Source organism: Calypte anna, chromosome 6, assembly GCF_003957555.1.
Source record: "Calypte anna isolate BGI_N300 chromosome 6, bCalAnn1_v1.p, whole genome shotgun sequence".
NCBI classification, from domain to species: Eukaryota; Metazoa; Chordata; class Aves; order Apodiformes; family Trochilidae; genus Calypte; species Calypte anna.
Genome location: NC_044252.1, coordinates 15,525,403 through 15,544,310, shown reverse-complemented (window position 1 = coordinate 15,544,310; position 18,908 = coordinate 15,525,403). Strand labels below are relative to the sequence as shown.

At 39.5% G+C, this 18,908-nt stretch overlaps 1 protein-coding gene across 5 annotated transcripts in view; it reads left to right on the top strand.

The window, feature by feature from the left end:
- PRKG1 (protein kinase cGMP-dependent 1) overlaps positions 1–18,908 on the top strand; it is a 453,965-nt gene that overhangs the window by 308,847 nt on the left and 126,210 nt on the right. For all 5 annotated transcript variants that reach the window (XM_008502063.2, XM_030453519.1, XM_030453516.1 and 2 more), the window contains exon 5: positions 9,860–9,923. In XM_008502063.2, the coding sequence (XP_008500285.2) occupies positions 9,860–9,923 (64 nt within the window). The remainder of the gene's footprint in view (positions 1–9,859; positions 9,924–18,908) is intronic.

Sequence of the window (18,908 nt, the reverse complement as noted above, 5' to 3'; positions counted from 1 at the left end):
TCTGCTGCTTACTGCCAAAACATTTTCATCCTTTCTCCAAAAGTCTCTGTACATGGAGTGTGATGGGGATTGTGGTGCATCCATGTAGCTAGATCTGTGCTCATGCAGACTCCAGATCCTTCAGTGGGAGAGGTGTGTGGGTTGGACACCATGCTCCCAACAGGTTCTTTGGGATGAGTCTAGGCATAAAGTTACACTCACTCTTACCAGAAATGTCTTCTGATTGAGAACCTGGGAGCCTGTGTTAGGATTGCAGTCTCTAGATGTGCTTGCTCTTTGAGCAAATGCTGAGGAAGCAATAAGTGAAGATTGTTTTACAGCAGCTGAATAGAGTTACATTGAATAATTGAAACTGCCTTCTCAGCATATTGGCTTTGGGTTTTTTGTTACCCATTATATTTCGGTAATGGGCAACATTACCCTGTTTGTCATCAGAAGCTGGGTAATAGGGTTAGGATGAGGTTGTACTTGATGGTCTTGAAGGTCTTTTCCAGACTGAGCAATTCTGTGATTTTTGCCTGTCTGCAATATTCCCAATATGATTTTTTAAAAAACAATTGAATTTCTAAATCTTATTTCAAACCCTTCACGTTTATTTGATTATTTCTCCGATACAATCCAAGCCACTTGAAATTCCTCAACGTTTTCATCTGCCTTCTATTTTTAGCAAAAGAAAAACAAAAAATAATGCTGTAGTGGCTTACTGTGAATGACAAATTTTGGACTCTTGAGATACAGGGGATTTATTGAGGGGTGAAGAAAAAACTGGCATCATAAAGTTAAAGATTAAATAGTTTTGCTGTTTTCTCTAATTCAATAAGGGGACTGAACATCCTGCAGAAATAGATGTATACCACTTATGGCTAGAGAGGCATTTTAAAGTTATTTGGTATGCTGAGCCTCCTAAAACATGTAGTACTACATGTTTCAAGCAGGTCCAAACTGAACACAGGCAAACATCTACATCAGTAACCTGTAACATCTTTAAAAAGTCATTCAGAGATAACAGAGATATTCTATAGAAAGACACAGAGCAATAGGATTACCATTCCCAAGAATATGAATAAAAGTCACAAGAAATAAGGGATTAAGATGAGCTGCCATCTGTCAGCCTTCAGAGCTTTGCAGAGGGTAAATGTCCTGAATTGCTGAATTGCACAGCAAAATCAATAGCACGTGTGCAGTCCTTTCCAATGCAACTGACAAATGAGCACATTGCTGGGAGAATGACTTTTCTTAAAACGGGAAGGGATTTGCTGGCTATATATCTTTGCCTTGGGCAAATCTCGAAGTCAGTGTTCATCTTGTGTCTCCAGCTGAGTAGTAATTATTCAGTGCTGTCCCAGGGCCTTGCAGGTTAGATATCAGGAGGAAGGGATTTTTGCCCATCAGTGTTTTGGGTTAGAGTAACTGAATTAGGGTGGTTAGGGTGGTCTGGGTGTCTTCCAGGTTACCTGGGATTCACGCCACCACTTCTCCACAGGAATGTCTGAAGTGCCTCTATCAGGTACCCTAAGATGAAGTTATGTGAGGCCCTCTCATATTTTGTGCAAACCTGGTTCCACAAAGATGAGAAGTGAGCCATTTCTGGACTCCAGTGCTTCTTTCATGGCTTATTCCTCTGTGGAGAAGGTAACTAAGTCAATTGCTAGAGGACAATGCACGGTGATGATCTCCTGATCAAAAAGATACTACAATCTACTGACTTGTCCCTCAGTAAATCATCTCAGGTGCATCAGTACAGAGTGAGGAGGTTAAGACTGCCCCCAAGGCCCATTTTGCTGCTTTTTGTTGTGTCTGGCAATTGATGACACTGCCAAACAGAGTATCACCTATGGCAACTTGCTATGTATGAATGTGTCAGGCAGGATTTCTGTGGTTTTTTATCTCATTTTGTTTAATTTGGTATAGTGCACAAAGTCTTCTGACTCTTTCTGTAGTAATTAACAATAACAAAAAACGCAAGATGTGTACCTGTTTTGATGCTTGCTTTGTGAATCATTAAGATTTGTTCAGTATCTCTGTTGGGGAACAATTTTTTTTGAAAGTTCAATATTAGGGATGCAACTCTCAAGTCCCTTTTGTTTGGTGGGTGTTGAAAGAAGTGTCTGGGAGAATGTGAACCGTCTGTGATTTCACATCATCTTAAAAACATTTTGTAGCTTTTTTTTTATATACATGTAATTATGAAGACAGAAAACAGTGGTAATCTTGTTAATACATTCATTTCATGGTGATTGTGAAAAGGAGGGAGGTAGGAAGCAGCGTTACAACAGCAGCAAACATTGGAAAACATGGTCCATGCTTTGGAAATAGTGTTGTCAGTGTCTTTGTGACAAAGAGATTATTATGACAATTTGCTGTCAAGTGTAGTAGACATCTCTTAGAGATAAAATGCCTGGCTTCAATTGCTTTTGAAGGTGTTGTAAATACCCAAGTTGGAGGAATGGGACATTCAGTCTATGTATGCAAATGTCATTTGTCACTTCTTTAAATTCTATAATGTCTTCAAAATACTGATCAGTGTTTAATGTCTTTTGAGACACAGGACAAGAGTCAGTCTCAAACATCTTTCCTTTTCTAGACACCATATTAGCATCTTGTGTTTTGTGTTTGTGTTCTGACTTCACTGTGGTGCTGCAGTGATGCATTTGTAGTTTCAGTTGAGATGCAAAAGCAGAAATGGGGCTCAGTGCACCCACTCCACAATTGTCCGTAGGGGCTGAATGATTTCTTACCAAACCTTCCAGAGCATGGGAAAAATGCTGGAGAGAAACTCTGTAACAGTAAACTTTTTTGAAGAGGTAATAATGACCTTGTAAACTATGGAGAAGTGAGCTTTGCTTGCATTACAAATGAAAGATCATAGAAACAAAGGTGTGAGGCTTCTTGTGACGGATCTTATTATCTTTAATAACTTATAGAAAGATGTTGGGAAAGGGGTGAGTTGGAAGGCACAGAAGATTTCCTTTAGGACTATAGATATGATTTGTTTACAAATATAAAGGAATACCAACTGCTACCACAGAAATAATCTCATTACTCCAAGGGTAATATCAGGTGCAGGTTTCCTCATAGGCTGACATTTTTGAGTGGTGTGAGTCTTCTGAGTCAAGTAATCAAAAATGTGAGTGTTTAAAGTTTAGTTCTTTTTCCAAAGTAGTTATTGCTGTTGAGCGTTTGTAGCTCTTTGGGAGCAATTCTTCTTTTCAAGAATGACTAATACCATGCTTGAATGCACATAAAATTGATGAAGGGCTTTATATACCTGCTAATTTTTCTCCTTCACTCTCATCATGACATCAACAATTTGTTTTTTTTTTTTTTAATTGTACAGTCTCCTTAGTGACAGCAAAATGAGATGTGGTAGGAGGCTGTCTCTGGTAATGAACCCCTGTCAACGAAAGACAGGGATTGACAAGAGTGAGGGAAAATAATACTCCCGAGTACCTTAATCCTTTGGCACCATGATTATCACTCCATCCTAAGAGGAAAAAGATGCAGCCTTTTGTGCTTGCTTTACTTTAGTCTTTTGCTCATAGGTGACTTCATTTGCTTTCTTCATCTCTCCCATTTTCATATGTATGTATAGAAGTTCTTGGTATAGAAACAGGAGTCTGGGAGAAAAAACTTGAATAAAATTTCCTTTTGGGAGTTTATTTACCATAATACTGTGATATCAGTGGAAGAACTTGGTAACTATGGCTGCAACATTTTCATTCTCTCTGATATTAACTATTGCAAATCATTTTAATGCTTTTGTAGCTTTAGCACAGCAGATGAGTTGTCTGTAGCATCTGCAGAGGTAATAGACTCTCTCTCCCTAAAAGCTGGATTTTATGAGCTGCTTTCCAGGCCAGATGTAAGTGTAATTAATGCGAGCATGAGTGACTGTCGCACTCCACTGCCCTTTCTCCTTTTTCTCATATTCTTTAGGCTAAGCAAAGCCTGCAGGAAATGGCTTCAGGAAAACCAGCCCTGACTTACCAATTACATCTGTAATAGGGTAAGAATTGAGTTTCTGGAGAACTAAACTTTTATGAATTTATTTTCTGCTGCTTATAGTGTGGAGGGTGCTACATATGAAAAAAAACCCTAACAAACCAAACCAAAAACAGTAACAGAAACAAAAACTAAAAAAAAAAAAGCACAACAACACTTTATTCTCCGAATAATGCCTATGCTGATGGGAAGGAAGAATTTATACTGAGGCAGCAGTTTGCAATAGAAAATGAATGTACAGCTCCCTTGCTCCACACTGGCTCTTGCACAAAGGCATCCAGCAGCTGTCTTGGCTTCAGGCACTGCTTGCAGTTCTCGCCTTTCAAAGGAGACTCCCTGTCCTTCATTCCCTGCAAAATTGTTTTCATTTTCTCCCCATCAAGCCAATACCCAGCCCAGTCACTGGATGATCTCAGTGCTCTGGCATTTCTGGGCACTTCTGACACTGGGTAATTCCCATGGCATCTGTGAGCACCTTGGGAGATGGCTTTGCTGATGATCTGACACTCAACTTGCTTATCATGATGGAAATGCATTTTCAAAGTGCTGGAATGAAGCTCTTGGGATGATGCAAAACATAGAGGCAGGTCTTGCTTTGTGCTTCTGCATTCTCCTTCCTGGTCTGAATTAGAGTTTATTCCATAATCATAATTTTTTTCCCTCTATATGGCTGTATGAATATACGTGATGGGGATAGGATCTGTCTCCTAAGATGTGCTGCTTAGAAGAAATGGAGATTTTTTTCTTCTTTACTTCTGAAACTCTCTCCTCCAAGATCCCACTTCAGCTGGTGCCAGCCAGATCTCAGGGCAGCTATCAACAGGGGAAAAGTGAAACCACATGGGATTCTCTTGTGCCTGGTGTCCTGGTTTAAGAAAAAAAGGAGAAGACAACAGTAAAGATTACATTGTAAATTTTTCCAACCTTTGATGAAGGTGGCTGCAAACACATTTCTTAGTTCTATTTTTTAAGGCCATGATCCTGGTGCAGCTAGCAGTCTCTACCTGACATAACTTGGTGGCCAGTGAGCAGCTGCCCGTATGTAGTGTTTCCACCCTGAGTTGTTGGAAACATTGGGTTTTATGAGTATCCACAGTCAGTTCTCAGCTTCAGTGTTGAATGCTAAACATTTGACATTGTCCAACACAATATACCAGTCTCTAAACTGGAATAATATGGATTTGATGGATAAGGAACTGCTGGATGGTCACACCCGAGGAGCTGTGATCAATGGCTCAGTGTCCAAATGCAGACATGTGACAAGTGGTGTTCCTCAAGGGTTGGTATTCAGACGGTGATAATTTTTGTTTGTTGTTCACATGGACATTGAGTGCACCCTCATCAAGTTTGCTGACAACACAAAGCTGTATGGTGAAGTCAACACCCTGGAGGGAAGGGATGGCATCCAGAGGGACCTTGAAAGGCTGGAGAAGTGGGCTTGTGCAAACTGCATGAAGTTCAACAAGGCCAAGTGCAAGGTTCTGTACCTGGGTTGAGGCAATCCCATGCACAAATACAGGCTGGGAGGGAAAAGGATTGTGGACAGCCCTGAGGACTTGGGGATGGTGGTGGATAAGAAGCTTACTGTGAGCTGTCAGTGTGTGCTTTGCAGCCCAGAAAGCCAACTGTGTCCTGGGCTGCATCAGAAGAAGCACAGACAGCTGGGTGAGGGAGGTGATTCTCCCCCTCTGCTCTTATGAGACCCTATCTGGAGTACTGGATCCAGTTTTGGAGTCCCCAGCATACGAAGGACATCAAACTCCTTTAGCATGTCCAGAGGAGAGCCACACAAATGATCAGAGGGCTGGAGCACCACCTCTATGAAGATAGGTTGTCAAAGTTGGGGTGATTCAGGCTGGAGAAGAGGAGGCTCTGAGGTAACCTTATAGCAGCTTTCCAGTACCTGAATGGGGCCTACAGAAAGCTGAGGTAGGATTTTTGTACAGGCAGGTAGCCAAAAGACAGGGGGCAATGGTTTCAGACTTGAAGACAGGAGATTCAGGTTACATATTAGGAGGAAATTCTTTACTAGGAGGGTGGTGAAACACTGGAACAGGTTGAGCAGGGAAGTTTTGGAAGCCCCATCCCTGGCAGTGTTCAAGGCCAGGTTGGATGGGGCCTTGAGCAACCTGATCTAATGCTAGGTGGCAGGGGAGTTGGATGTAGATGATCTTCCAGCCCTAGCCATTCTGTGATTCTGTGATGATTCTGTGATTCCTGTGAGATTCCTTCAGAAAGATTCACATTTATTTCTTTCAGAGCAGAGACAGTGCTGTCAGGGCATCTCAAATGTGGTAAATCAAGGATGTTAGCATTTTTCAATCTTCATTCCATCTGGGTGCAAAAAATGCAGAGTTTCAGGGAAGGCAGACAGACTTAATTTCCTTTTACTGATCTGTTTTGATCTTTAAAGTGGGCTTACCTAGCTGGCCTAGACTACAGTGACAACAACTGCATTTGTTACCATGCCAGCCAGTAGTCTCAGATGAAGGGTTTGTTTTGGAAAGGTTTGTTTTGGAGTTAACCCCCAAGGACCATCTGCTGCTGACTGCAGAGCTGGATGGACACTTTGCACCCTTCAAAAGTTTGGGCAAAGCATATTGAAATGCTGCTTGTGTGTCAGGCTGAGGAGAGGAGATAGCTAAGGACCCTGCACAGTTTTCTTGGTTGTTGGAAGACAAATGTCCTGCTGAAGTGCTGGCATCTGGGCCACTGGGTGTATGTTAGGGTAAAATCAATTGCCTGGCTAAAGCTAGGATTATTTAGAAGCCCTTTCTGGTTTAGAAGAATAATCTGATGGGATGCAGTGAAAGGATGAATCAGAGCTAATAAGGGATGCTGGTTCTACCCAGAAGTCAAAAGCAGATCACCAGGTAAGGTAACCTGACCTTTCATACCACCTTCAGCTTGTACTTCTTTGCTTTTCAGTTGGGATGTACATTCACAGTGGATGTCTGGCACAGCTGTTTTCCCCTGTTTTGGCAGATTCCTTTCACTTGTTAAGCTTTGTGTGAAAATGTGTCATGTGTCACTTCTAGAGGCAACTGGAGTGTCTGTAGTGTCTGCTCTGCCATTCCTGTAGACAGCAATCAGTTTCCCATGCTGCCCTCACTAGCTATATTGCCTGTCATCACCTACAAAATATTCCATAGCTGAACAGCGTGGAACACAGGTAGCAAAAAGTCACCTCTCTTTGCCAGCATGAGCAGCTCCTCTATCACTGAAGCTGCTTCTCATGCTCCAAGGAGAATCTAACAAGGTTTGGGAAAGGGAGACTGGAAAAGGTCAGAGATTGCTTCTCCTCCTGTCACCTATGGTGGCAGTCACACATCTTTTGTGATAAAGCATTGTGATGTTTGTGAATAGATTTAAAAAATAATCAAGTTTATTGCATTTGCTGTTAAAACTTGATTTCCATAAGTGATGGATCTGGTTTGTCTTGTTGTGTGCTACCAGCACCTTGACAGGTTACCTGGTTACCTCCAGGTTACGTGGAGGCATCTCTTCACATGGACCTTGGACTGTACTTCTGCAAAGGGCCAGATAAAATAGACAAAAAGAGTTTGACAAAAATATCTCTAAAAATATCTCATATGCTATTTCTCTGTTTCTCATGCATTTGGTCTATAATGGATGACTCTGGCTACCCTTCCTTGGATTGCACAGACATAATTATCTGTAAAAAAATACGCTGGGATGCATTCTGACCCCATTTGGGAGTGTAATGGTGCAAACACAGTAAAATTTGTCTACATGTCTGGGAGTATTATCTTCTCCCACCAGTTTATTCTTCATTTAGGAATGCTAGAGTTGGTATAATAAACTTTCATTATATACTTAGGTCCAGACAACATATAATTCCTTTTTAATAATTTCTGTTTGTTCTTGTTACATTGTGGATCTGTGTGCTTCCAGTGAAAAAGAGTATTTGCTAATGCAAAAAAAAAAACCAAACAACCAGATGTTAATGAGAGCATGAACAGTCTTATTTTTCTACACTTAGTTGGCCACTTCTGTCTTGCCATCAATTAACACATTCAGCTGATGTGTTTTGTTTTTTAAAGCAAATAGTGAAGCCTTCAGAATTTTCTGATTTCACTGTAGCATTGCATATGAGTAAGCTAAGAAAAACCACTTATACTTTAATTGTGCTCACAAATTAAGTTTACCAGGCACTTCATGCTTGACCCCAGACAAAATCCTGGGATTTTCTGTCAAGGCCTTTGCAGGGTCTTCAGACCTCCCTTTGCTTTTACTGGTGGGTTTTATCTGGATGCAGAAGTAGTCACCAAATTGTGCATCTAGAAGGTGTTTGGGGCTCATGAAACATAGGTGGGGTGCCAGGACTTATTCCAAAGTCCAGGGTTGCAAAAAAAGGTCTCAGTTTTGGTTAGGCTTTGTAGCTCCCCAAATGGGGAGAGTAACATTTCTGTGGTTACATGATCCAATGGAAAAAGTGAAATGTGTGAAAGGAAAAACGTGATTGGTTTTGGGCAACATATGCCTCTCATCAGGGAGCTTGTCTCAGCAGCCCCTTCCCTCCTTGCTCTGCACCTGATCATTAATATTTCTGAAACTGGAACAAGACATTGGGGATCTCAATGTAATATTAGGAGAGTTAATATGTAATCTCAATGTAATATTAGGAGCAGTAGGACTATGCTGACACCGTGTAATGACCATGATAAAGTAACTCTTAAGCAAATTGTTCTTAGAAATAGCCTCAGTAGAGCTATCTCAGAGCAGTGCTATGCTTGAGCTGGTGTTTCATGTAGGTAGATGTATGGCTAGTTAGTTTAGCAATGACATGCATCTTTAATTAAAACAGATACAACACTACTTTCATGCCTCTGGAATGTATGTCTGTGTAGCATTGCTTGATAATATTGATGAGCTTCAAGTTTTTATGGAAAATGGAGGATGAGGGACCAGGATATTGCAGAATCACAGGTTGAGGTTGGCTGGGTCCTCTCAAGGTCACCTCGTCCCACCCCTCTGTTCAAGCTGAGCCACCCAGAGCTGGTTGCTGAGGACCATGTCCAGATGGCTTTTGAGTATCTTTGAGGAGGGACACTTCAAGACCTCACTGGGCAGCCTGCAAGGTAGCGGAGGTTCAAGATCAGGGTAATTTTCAAGCAATTGCAGACCCAACTTCATGTCCCTAATTCTTCTCCAGACTGAATTAAGTATCAGCCCTGTGGATCCTGGGCTGATGGGTCTTCACTGCTGCATCAATCATCTCAAACAGCAGATGCAGCTCAACCTGGCAGATTGTTGGCCAGGGAAATGCTACCAAACAAGAGGAAATGTTGTCTCTTTTGCAAAGGAATATGAACAAAACTTGGATGTAAAATTCCTGAAAAAGTCTTGAATAATTCTCACAGATGCTGGTTTGCTGCTGACCCTGTACCCTCATCATCTGCATGCCTTATGTCTTTGTGTGGCTTCAGTCAATCTTTGATCTGTTGCTGCTTAAAGCTGGTCTTTTCTGTCCCCTGTTTTGGTGTTATTTTCGGTAAACTGGAAGCAGAGCAGGAACAATTAGCACAGTCATACATGTCACTGAGCAGGTTTGCAGCACAGATTAAGTCCAGTAAATCCTTAATTGATTACTAATTGATTACCAGCTTTATGAATAGTTCTCCACATGATTACTGCAAGTGGTCTCCCATCAAATCAAAATTTGTCTTGGCTGCTAGAAGAAGACCAGATTGCCATTTGCAAATGCTGGTTTTCTGGAGAACACTTGTTCAGCCCCAAACAATGAGGGCAAAGATTGATAAATCCTAAATGCAGGTTGGTTTATCAGCTGTAAACATAAAGGGATCCATTAATCGAGGTTTCTTCTGTATTGCAGTGTTCCCACATTCCAGAGCCTTCCTGAGGAGATACTTAGTAAGCTTGCAGATGTCCTTGAAGAGGTAAGTGCTTTTAATTTTGAGAGCTAATGAGTTCAGGTGCAAGCCTTCTAATGGCAATATCCAGTCTCTTTTCTCTGGAAAAGCAGCCTCACAATTTTGCTCCCAGTTGAGAGTTCTGGTTGACTGTTCTGGAACATTGAGGTGACAAGAGGAGCTGTGTGAATAATCAATCCAGTTTTTAACAGGGCTTAGTTTTAATTGGATTTTTTCTCATTTCCTGCCATGAACAGAAGGGAAACCACTATCTCCAGCCCCTGGTTCAGTGGGTGGAGAAGGAGAGATGAGGAAAGGTGGCCTCCTTGCAAATTTGATGGGAAACTTCTGTTAGAGGGAAATACCAAGCCTTAAAGGAAGTGTCATGGAAAAAAGGTTCCTATAGAAGTTAGGGCAGAGAGGGGCCATGTAATACATGTTAAGATGGTCCTGATGGAGCTGTGCTTGGCCTACCTGGCTGTAACTATTATGACATTAGTGTCTGGAATTTAAGGAGTTTTTATTAAACAAAAAAATAAACAAAACAAAAAACCCCAAACAAAACAAAACAACATCAACAAAACAACAACAAACAAAAAAGCCCCGAAAACCACATAACAACAAAACCCACAAAAGCCCCAATGAAACTAAAAAATAAACCAGCCAAAAGGCCCACACCCAAAAAAAAAAAAAAAAAAAAAAAAAAAAAAAAAAAAAAAAAATCAACCCCTCGAAAATGACACGAATCCCACTATCTTACCCTGTAAGTGAAGGTAGAAAATGGATGTCAAATATTTGATCTGAGTTGCAGGCAGTTTGTCCACATAGTTTAATCATACAGCACTCTGTTCATGGACTTAAAATTGCATGTGATTAAATATTACACAAACTGTAAATAAAACCTTTCAGAATGTAGCCCTGTATGATTTAACTGCAGTATATCTCTGCGTGCAACAATATTTTATTTAATTCCTTCTTGGTTTTCCTCATTCTTGCCTTGCCATCATGAAGAGTCATAGTAACCATGTTTATAGAAACACATTCACCTCTGCCATTGATTTTAAGCAACAGTGCTGATGATATTTAAGTTGATTTTTTCCATAACATTGATAGGATATTATTTCTTTGCTTTTTTATGTATTATACAGATAATTTGTGTGATCCAATCAAATCAAATGGTTGTGTTTCAGAATAATTGCATAAGCTTTATTTCCTTTATTGACAGACATTTGCTGGGAATTAGACAGAAAAGGAATATTAACTTGATATGCTGTGAATTAAGTTTGTTGTTCTCAAAGCCCCATGCCTAACCATAAACAGTTTAATTTGCTTGGCTCACACAACTAGCACTAAGCTGCTTAGCAAGAGTTAAGGGAAAGAATAAAGTCACTAAAACTTTTCCAGGAATATATAAAGTTTTATGGCATGGGAATAAGTTTAAAATAAATATCAGTGAATAAATGAGGCACAAAAGCAGCATCTTTGGGTATAGCTCTGTACCCTTATTGGGGAAGAGATGGCTAGACAAGTCCAGTCATCCTGATCTGAACTGGAATATGCATCCCAGTTGCCTACTTGGAATCACCCTTGTTATTCCCTTTTGTTTTGTCTTCGGTTTAACATACTGTGTTTTACATAAACTGAAAAAAAAAAATCACTCTGCTATGATATTTCATATTTTATATTTAACAACATCCAACATGTTGAAACAAAGTGTCAGTAACTTTTGTTTTATCCATTCTGTTGGTGTAAAAAACATTGGATAAAAGTGACACAGCTTGAGGCAAGAGCAAAGATCAGTCTCTTTCTTCATGTCAAGTTTTCATGAAGTTTTTCTTTTGATACAGTGCTGTAAATAATGCAACACTTCTGTCCTGGGTTCTTTAAACAATTTTTAAAAATGCTTAACAATTTTTAAAATGCTTAACTGAAACCCAGAAGCAAGAAATAAACTTGGTTTAATTGCCTGTTATCCAAATCAAACCTGGAAACAGCATTATAAAGGTAGTGGGGAGGAATAAAGATCAGTGTTTGGTAACATAATTTCATTTGTAGAATTGATGGAACTAGTACAGCAAGTCCCTGCCATAACTCAAGAATTAACCAAACCTGAGTTAATTCCCTTTTCTCTTGTGCTGGGCTCTTACTTGGCCAAGATCCCACCCATCAGTGGAACTGCTCATAACTTACACTGGTGAGAGCAGAAACAAGTCTGTTGAGTTCAGCTTTTGCCCATTCAGCTCCAGGCTAGCAACAGCCTGTGGTTTGGTGAAGAAATCCTTCCAAGGTTATGATTTGGTCAAGAAATCCTTCCAAGGCTATGATTTCCCCAGTTGCCCTTGTCCTGGGGATGAAGGTTTCTCTGGCTGTGGATCATTGCTGTTTACACCAGTCGGAGAGCAGCTTTAGGTTGCCTTCTATAGCTTTCTTTCCAGGATTTGGGAATGGCTACAGGACCCTGGCACAGCTTTTCTCAGCACACAAACTTGACCTTTCTCTTGTTTTCCATTGCATTTTAAGAATTGCATTAATCTTTCTCAACATTATGTATGAACAAGCATCAGTATAATATATATCTTTTATATGTAGTACCTTATATATATAGTTTATTAATATTTATTAACTTTTTATATATTTTGTAGTGTCTCTCAAGTCCCTGAGTAATAGCCACAGTGATTTTGACAGTGGTGGGAACTGGAGCATCCCCTCCAGCACCGTGGTTGGTTTAGTCAGGTTGTAATGCCATTCCTTCTGGAACAGCATTGCCTGGGCCCTCATTTTATTGGGCTGTTTATCCTCCTGCTTGCTAAGCATAATGTTTCTGCAGCTTGAGACTTAATTGAATGAGTGGAAAAATAGTTTCACTGTGCCATATTTTGGTAAAGAAAATCAACATTTTGATGTTTAAATATTGGGGGATTAATGTAGTTCGAAAAGCTAACAGCTGTCAGGATGCTGCTTAAACATAGCCATGTGCCTTACCCCCATCTGAGTGCCCCATGTCTGGGATGAAATACTGGTGTTGGTGTTTATTGTATAAATATCTTTGCTCTGGATGAATGCAAATCTCTTTTGGCAGACAGTAGAAGTGCCTTATTGCATATTATTTTTATTCATGAAGCACCTGAATAATTTTCCTTTCCTTGGGCGAAAGAGGGGAATTTGTTTGCAAATAGGAAGGTTGGGTGTAGATGATTAATAGCCAAGCTTAACTCTTTTTTTTGTTTGTTTGTTTAATAAACATGAAAAACTTTAAAAATGCCCAAGCCTGACCTTTCTTTCCCCAGTTTTGAAGGCTTTCAAATGATTTTTGAAGCGGTTGTCTCTTCTGATTACAGACTTCCTGTTTTTATTAGAGTTTAAAATAATGTCTGTTTTTCTCTATCAGATACATTTATTATATATCAGCTATATATCACAAAAATAAGTAGATTTTTGGTAGTAAACAGTTCTTTTCTAAGAATCTGTAGCTTTAGCATCATGGCACTTCATTATCCTTTGGGCAGTTAATAACAGAAAGGAATGAAATACTGTTTTATTTAGGAAACCGAACTGCTAGAATAACTAGAAAAACTTACATAAACTACATAAAAAAAAACAAAAAAACAACAAAAAAAAACCCTACATAAACTAGAAAAACTAGAATAACCTACAGCACCTGAGGTGCTGTTCACATGAGGCTGTTACTGCCAACATTTAGAGTCCTGTCTCTTCTTCAAGCCCCTAACTGATATCTAGAAGGACCCTGAGGTGATGTCCAAAGCCCTTTGAGGGCTGTTCATGTTACATGGACAATGTGCCCCTGGTGTCTCACCCACTGATTGTCTGGGAGGTACTAATGTTGCCAGTGGTTTTAGTCTTTATGGATTAGTTCCATTTGTTAAATGAAATTAAATCCTTATGGGAAGAGGATGGTGTGTCTGTAAGAAGTGGATCCACATGCCAGGAACTATACCACAGGGAAAGGAATAAAAAAATGAATTTAATGTCATAGAGAGGAAAACCTAAACAAAAAATCCCCAAAGTTCTAGTGTAATTTCTTAAGATGTGACTCCTTGTGGTAAAAGTCTTGGTGCTTTTTCTGTCTGTTCCTGTAGGACACGTTTGCCCACTTAAAGCACCTTTGCAATTAGGAGGGGGAGGTATCAGAGGAGTGGTGGAGCCCTGGCCTTGCAGTGACAGCTTGTTGCCTTTGGGTCATCTATAGGTGCACAAGTCAGAGGGGGGGCAGATGTTGGGGCAGTGACCTCCTGTCATGACCACCCATGTCAAAGAGATGACTTTTCAGTCAGCTTTCCCTTTTCCCAGCATCCCCTCTGCCTCCTGTCAGAAGTACTGATTTCCTTCTGCTCAGCACTGGGAAACCAGTGGCAGTCAGCAGGACAGTCATGAGAAGATGTTGGAAATGTCTGGAAGAAAGGAATGTTGGGCTGAGGTCTGCATTCTTGGCATGGGCAAGGAGGAGGCTGAGCTGGTTGTGATCATGGGCAGCAGTCAGAGACTCTGGGCTGGTGTCTCCTTCTATCTTTCTTTTTCTTCCTTTTTGGTTTTTTTACCCTTGGGATTTCTATTTCCATCTTGATGTTGACACAGTTTCTAGTGGACTTTTTCCTCATTCAAGGGTACATTCCATGTCATTCAAATGTAAAGCTTGTATCCTGGAAAGACTTAAAAAAAAATTTATATCTTTTATATAACAATAAGTACAATTAACATTGCTTGACCTTATCTCTTTTGAAACCATTTCCAGTTGCTTATGATTTTGATGACTTCTCCATTCAGTCTAAAAATATTTCTTACACCTGCTGGTCTACAGGTGACTGTTCTAATTAATTTTTTCCCAACTCAAGCTACTAATCCTGTTTCAAAGAAGGAGATTGCTTTGCTCATGTGTCAGAGATGACTTGTTATCAACCTGAATATCTGTTCCAGGTCCCTTGAGTAATGTTGTGTTTTCAGGGTAGAGAGAAGGGGCAGGAGAAAACCATCTGTGATTTAAAACTTTATTAGCTCTAAATGCACAGGAGGGCCTTGTTCAAGTCTACAATTTTCTAAATCCTGTGTACTTAATGTTCCTTCACTGTTTGGAATTTAATGTGCTAATCCATATAAGATGTTATATGTCTGAATCTGAACAGTTTGAGCAGCAGACAGCAATAAAATGTGGTTTCAGTTTGGCTACCAAAATACTGGAGGCTATTTTTTTGCTGATAATGTCAAATCTAAACTATTTCAAACATATTTTTCTTAGATATTTTGTGCCCAGAACTCTAGATAGCTTTACCCTATATATATTATTGCTATATGTGTATAATATTACATATTGCAAATGTATATATATGCAAATACAATACATCTAAGTAAAATATAAATATGACTAATTTCAAACCCTTTCATTAACAAGTCCTAGTATTTCCTTATAGTAACTATTCTAGGAAGTTCATTAGGGCTCTGAGACTACAATTCCCCATGTGTCCCAGCGTGCATTTCAGAAATTATTTCACTAAAAGCATTGATATTTCAGAATTTTAATTGAATGCCCTAGCAAGGTCCAAGTGCCAGTGATCTTCTTCCTCTGAACTGGAGCAGCTGTGATTTGGCTCCCTCATTGTTCCCAAGGCACATATGGTCACAGGCAATCTTTGCTGCCAAACTATTTGAGGAGTGCAAGTGCAGAGCAATGTGTTACACACTGCAGGACCATGCCAAGCCTGCAATGTGTGCTCTCAGCAGCTCCCTGGCTGCTCCCAGAGCATGGCTTTGGAGTGGGATCTCCAAGTGCTGAAAGCAGGGATCACAGCACTTGTCTGCAGCCCTTTTAATAGCACTGTTGCAAATGGGAGTGATGAGAGGTGCTTGCTGCAGGTTTTTTTTTTCCCCCAATTAAATTAAATACTGAAAAATTGAATAAGGCACAAATGGTAGAAGAGAAACAAAATTAACTTCTGTTAGTAGTGATTCAGGTCCTGATGAAGAGCAGTGATCTTGAAGAAAGTTTTTTTGCAGAGTTGAGCTTCACAAGCTGCCATGGGCAGATCTGGCATGGTTTTCCAGCCTTTGTGTAAGGATGTCAGCTGTACTTCCTGCTCCAAACTGTTAAGTTAGTGTGGATCAGAAATTCTTAGGATGCCTTAATTTAATTAATGGAGTTTGAATACAGTCTTCTTTTTATGCAAAATTGCAAGGTGACAGTGAACAGAATAGGAAAAATAAGCAAAATTAATTAGCTTTCAATATAATCAGCAGTTTGGTTTTTTTTTTTTTCTATCGCAATAAAACTGAGGATCACTCTTGGGAAAGGGAAACCAGGTCTATGTAATCCTTTGCTGGTCCATCCTGCATGTAGGTTCTGCCTGGAGCAAAGGTGATTGGCAGCAGACAAATAGCAATCTTATTCAAAGGCCCAAACTGGATTTGAGGGGGAGCTAGGAATAAAGAGGGAACAGTAATCTGTTTGTCTTAGGAAAGATTGATTTTTATTATTAACTTTTCTGATTAAAGCTGATGCTCTGTGGAGGTATATGTACTAAAGGAGCTATGGGATATAATTAGAGCAGTGCTGCCTGTGGGGACAACAAAGTAGATGAAATCAAAATTGTTTCAATTATATATCGACAAAATTTCAGCTTTATTTGTACTTATAATAATTTTTCCAATGACAGTTGTGAAAATACAGCTCTTTTTTTTGCAAATAATCCAGGAAAAAAGCTTTTTGGGTCTACTGCAAAAAAAGAACAGAGCAAATGTAGTTGGAGAAAATGATGCTCAAGAGTATAAAGCACCCAGTTACAGTATCTGGAGCAATGGAGTAAAATAGTATCCTCTTCTTACATCACTGACAAAGTTAGTTTTTCTGTCCTTTAAACCTATAGAATGGGTGTATATATAGTGCAGGTACACTGTATTTTCAATTGCAAATCACAGCTTTGAAGAATTAAAAGAATTTTCTTCCATCATGAGAAACAGGAGTGCTGATCTAATTGGAAAATAGCTCTGAGCCTTTCAGTTATTATCAGAGTACAATATCCAGATAAATTACCTGAATCTGATGTAAAATTATACTCGGGAGTAAAACAGAAATCTGATAATTTCTTTGTACATGATAATGTGAGGGTATAGTGATGCTCGCTTTAGAAGCTGCTCTAGTGCTTGTGTTGGGTTAAAAAAGTGTCGTTTTGATGAAATTTTTTTCCTTCTGTTTTTCTTTGTTGTGGGCAGCAGCCATTTAAAGGCAATTACAAATCAGATATGTTACCACAGCAGAGGAAAGGAATTAAATATTCCTGTAAGTATCTGCCAGGACCCTCATCATCCATGTACATATTATAATGACCATTCAGGTTGTTCTGTCCTTCAGCAGTGATAGCAGTGAAGGAGGTGTTTCTTCACACAGTAGTTAATAGAGCTGCAAAGCTTATTGTTAGAGGATGATGCAGATGGAGAAAAGTTTGTGGGTTGAAGAGGACACTTAGAGCATCCCTGGAGGTTGCTAAATTGAGATGCTTGAAACTCGAGGAGAGTTTATGGGCTCTGAGGAAGATCAAGAAGGATCTAGCAAGCTCTTCATAAAAGTATAAAAATTAAATAGCATAAAAAATTATATAGCATAAAAATTATTAAAAGAATATTGTCCAGTGAAGTATCTTGCAAGCAAATTCAGAATTTCATCAGGTCAATCAGTTACAGTGTAACTCAAGCATAAACATTTATTCTGATTTGAGGTAGTTATTTCATTTGAAAGAAAGTTAAAGGACAACAGGACAAGTTGCCCATTAAAATAAAAATATGCAACCAAACTAAACAAGCCCTTTAACTCTCCCATCCTACTAAAAAATGGCCACTCCATCCTAGCAGAAATGAAAACAAGAAAAAGTAAATTAAATTATGATGAATTGGGGAAGTTATTTTGTTTCTGTACTTGTTTGTTTGAGATCTGGCACCCAAATGCATCCCAGGGCATTGCTTTTGTTAGAGAGAGGATGGTGGAAGGCTGCCTTTGAGCCAGGCAACTCTGTCTTTGCAGACAGAAATCATCCAAATAATGACTTGTATGAATAATGAGGATGGAGAAACAGGAGGTGGAGAGCAACATATTTCATAAAATGAAAACTCATGAATAGCCAAGATAAATGTGGCTAAATATTTACCTGGTTCATATTACTGTGGCTGAGGAAAATAGACTTTTGCTGGTTAAAATAAAGGTGCTGGAATGTCAAGGTGTAATCAAGTCCTTGACTGACTAGCTCCTTTTTCTCAATTGTATTGCTTTTCTAGAACAATAAAGTGCAGAAAAGCCTGAAGCTATCAGAGCATTTCGATTTCTTCAGAAAAACATCAGAGGAGTGTTTGTAACTAGGGAAAGCTTTCTTACAGAGATTGATACAGACTTTAGTGAAAGGATGGGATTATGAGGAATGTATGAGGAGGTGGCAGTAACTCTGGCTCTTCCAAAACGTAAAGAGCGTAGCAGAAAGATGCAGCATTGGTATGGCCAGGACTTGGTACATTATTTATCTTGGGGGAAAAATAAACAAACCAAACATGCAAAAACTAAAAATGTTCTATTTTTAAATTATTTTTATCAAATGAAGTTTAAAATCTCTAAAGAACCAGCTTGTGTTTAACCTTAAAATCCCAGCATCATCAGAGGGATTATTTTTTTTGTAGGCTTTCCACAGAGAGATGGATTCCTCCAGAGACAGGAGGAGTTTAATTATTACTTAATTCACTGTCAGAAGTGCTGCTGCCCTTTTCTCTGGGCTTATTTTCTAAACCACAAACACAGGATCTGGAGGAATTTTTTCCAGAGCAAATTGTGAAATTTGCTGAAGTTAGGTCAAAGCACCCCAGCTGGAGAATTCCATCTCTTACAAAGCATGTGGGTATAGGCATAATGAGCACATCTACATGAATATGCACAAGAATCTTGAAGCACATTCATAAGAGTAGGAGTTTGGGCTTGTAAAGAGAGATTTCTTCAGCTGCCAATGCAGCATGGTACCTCACCTTGCT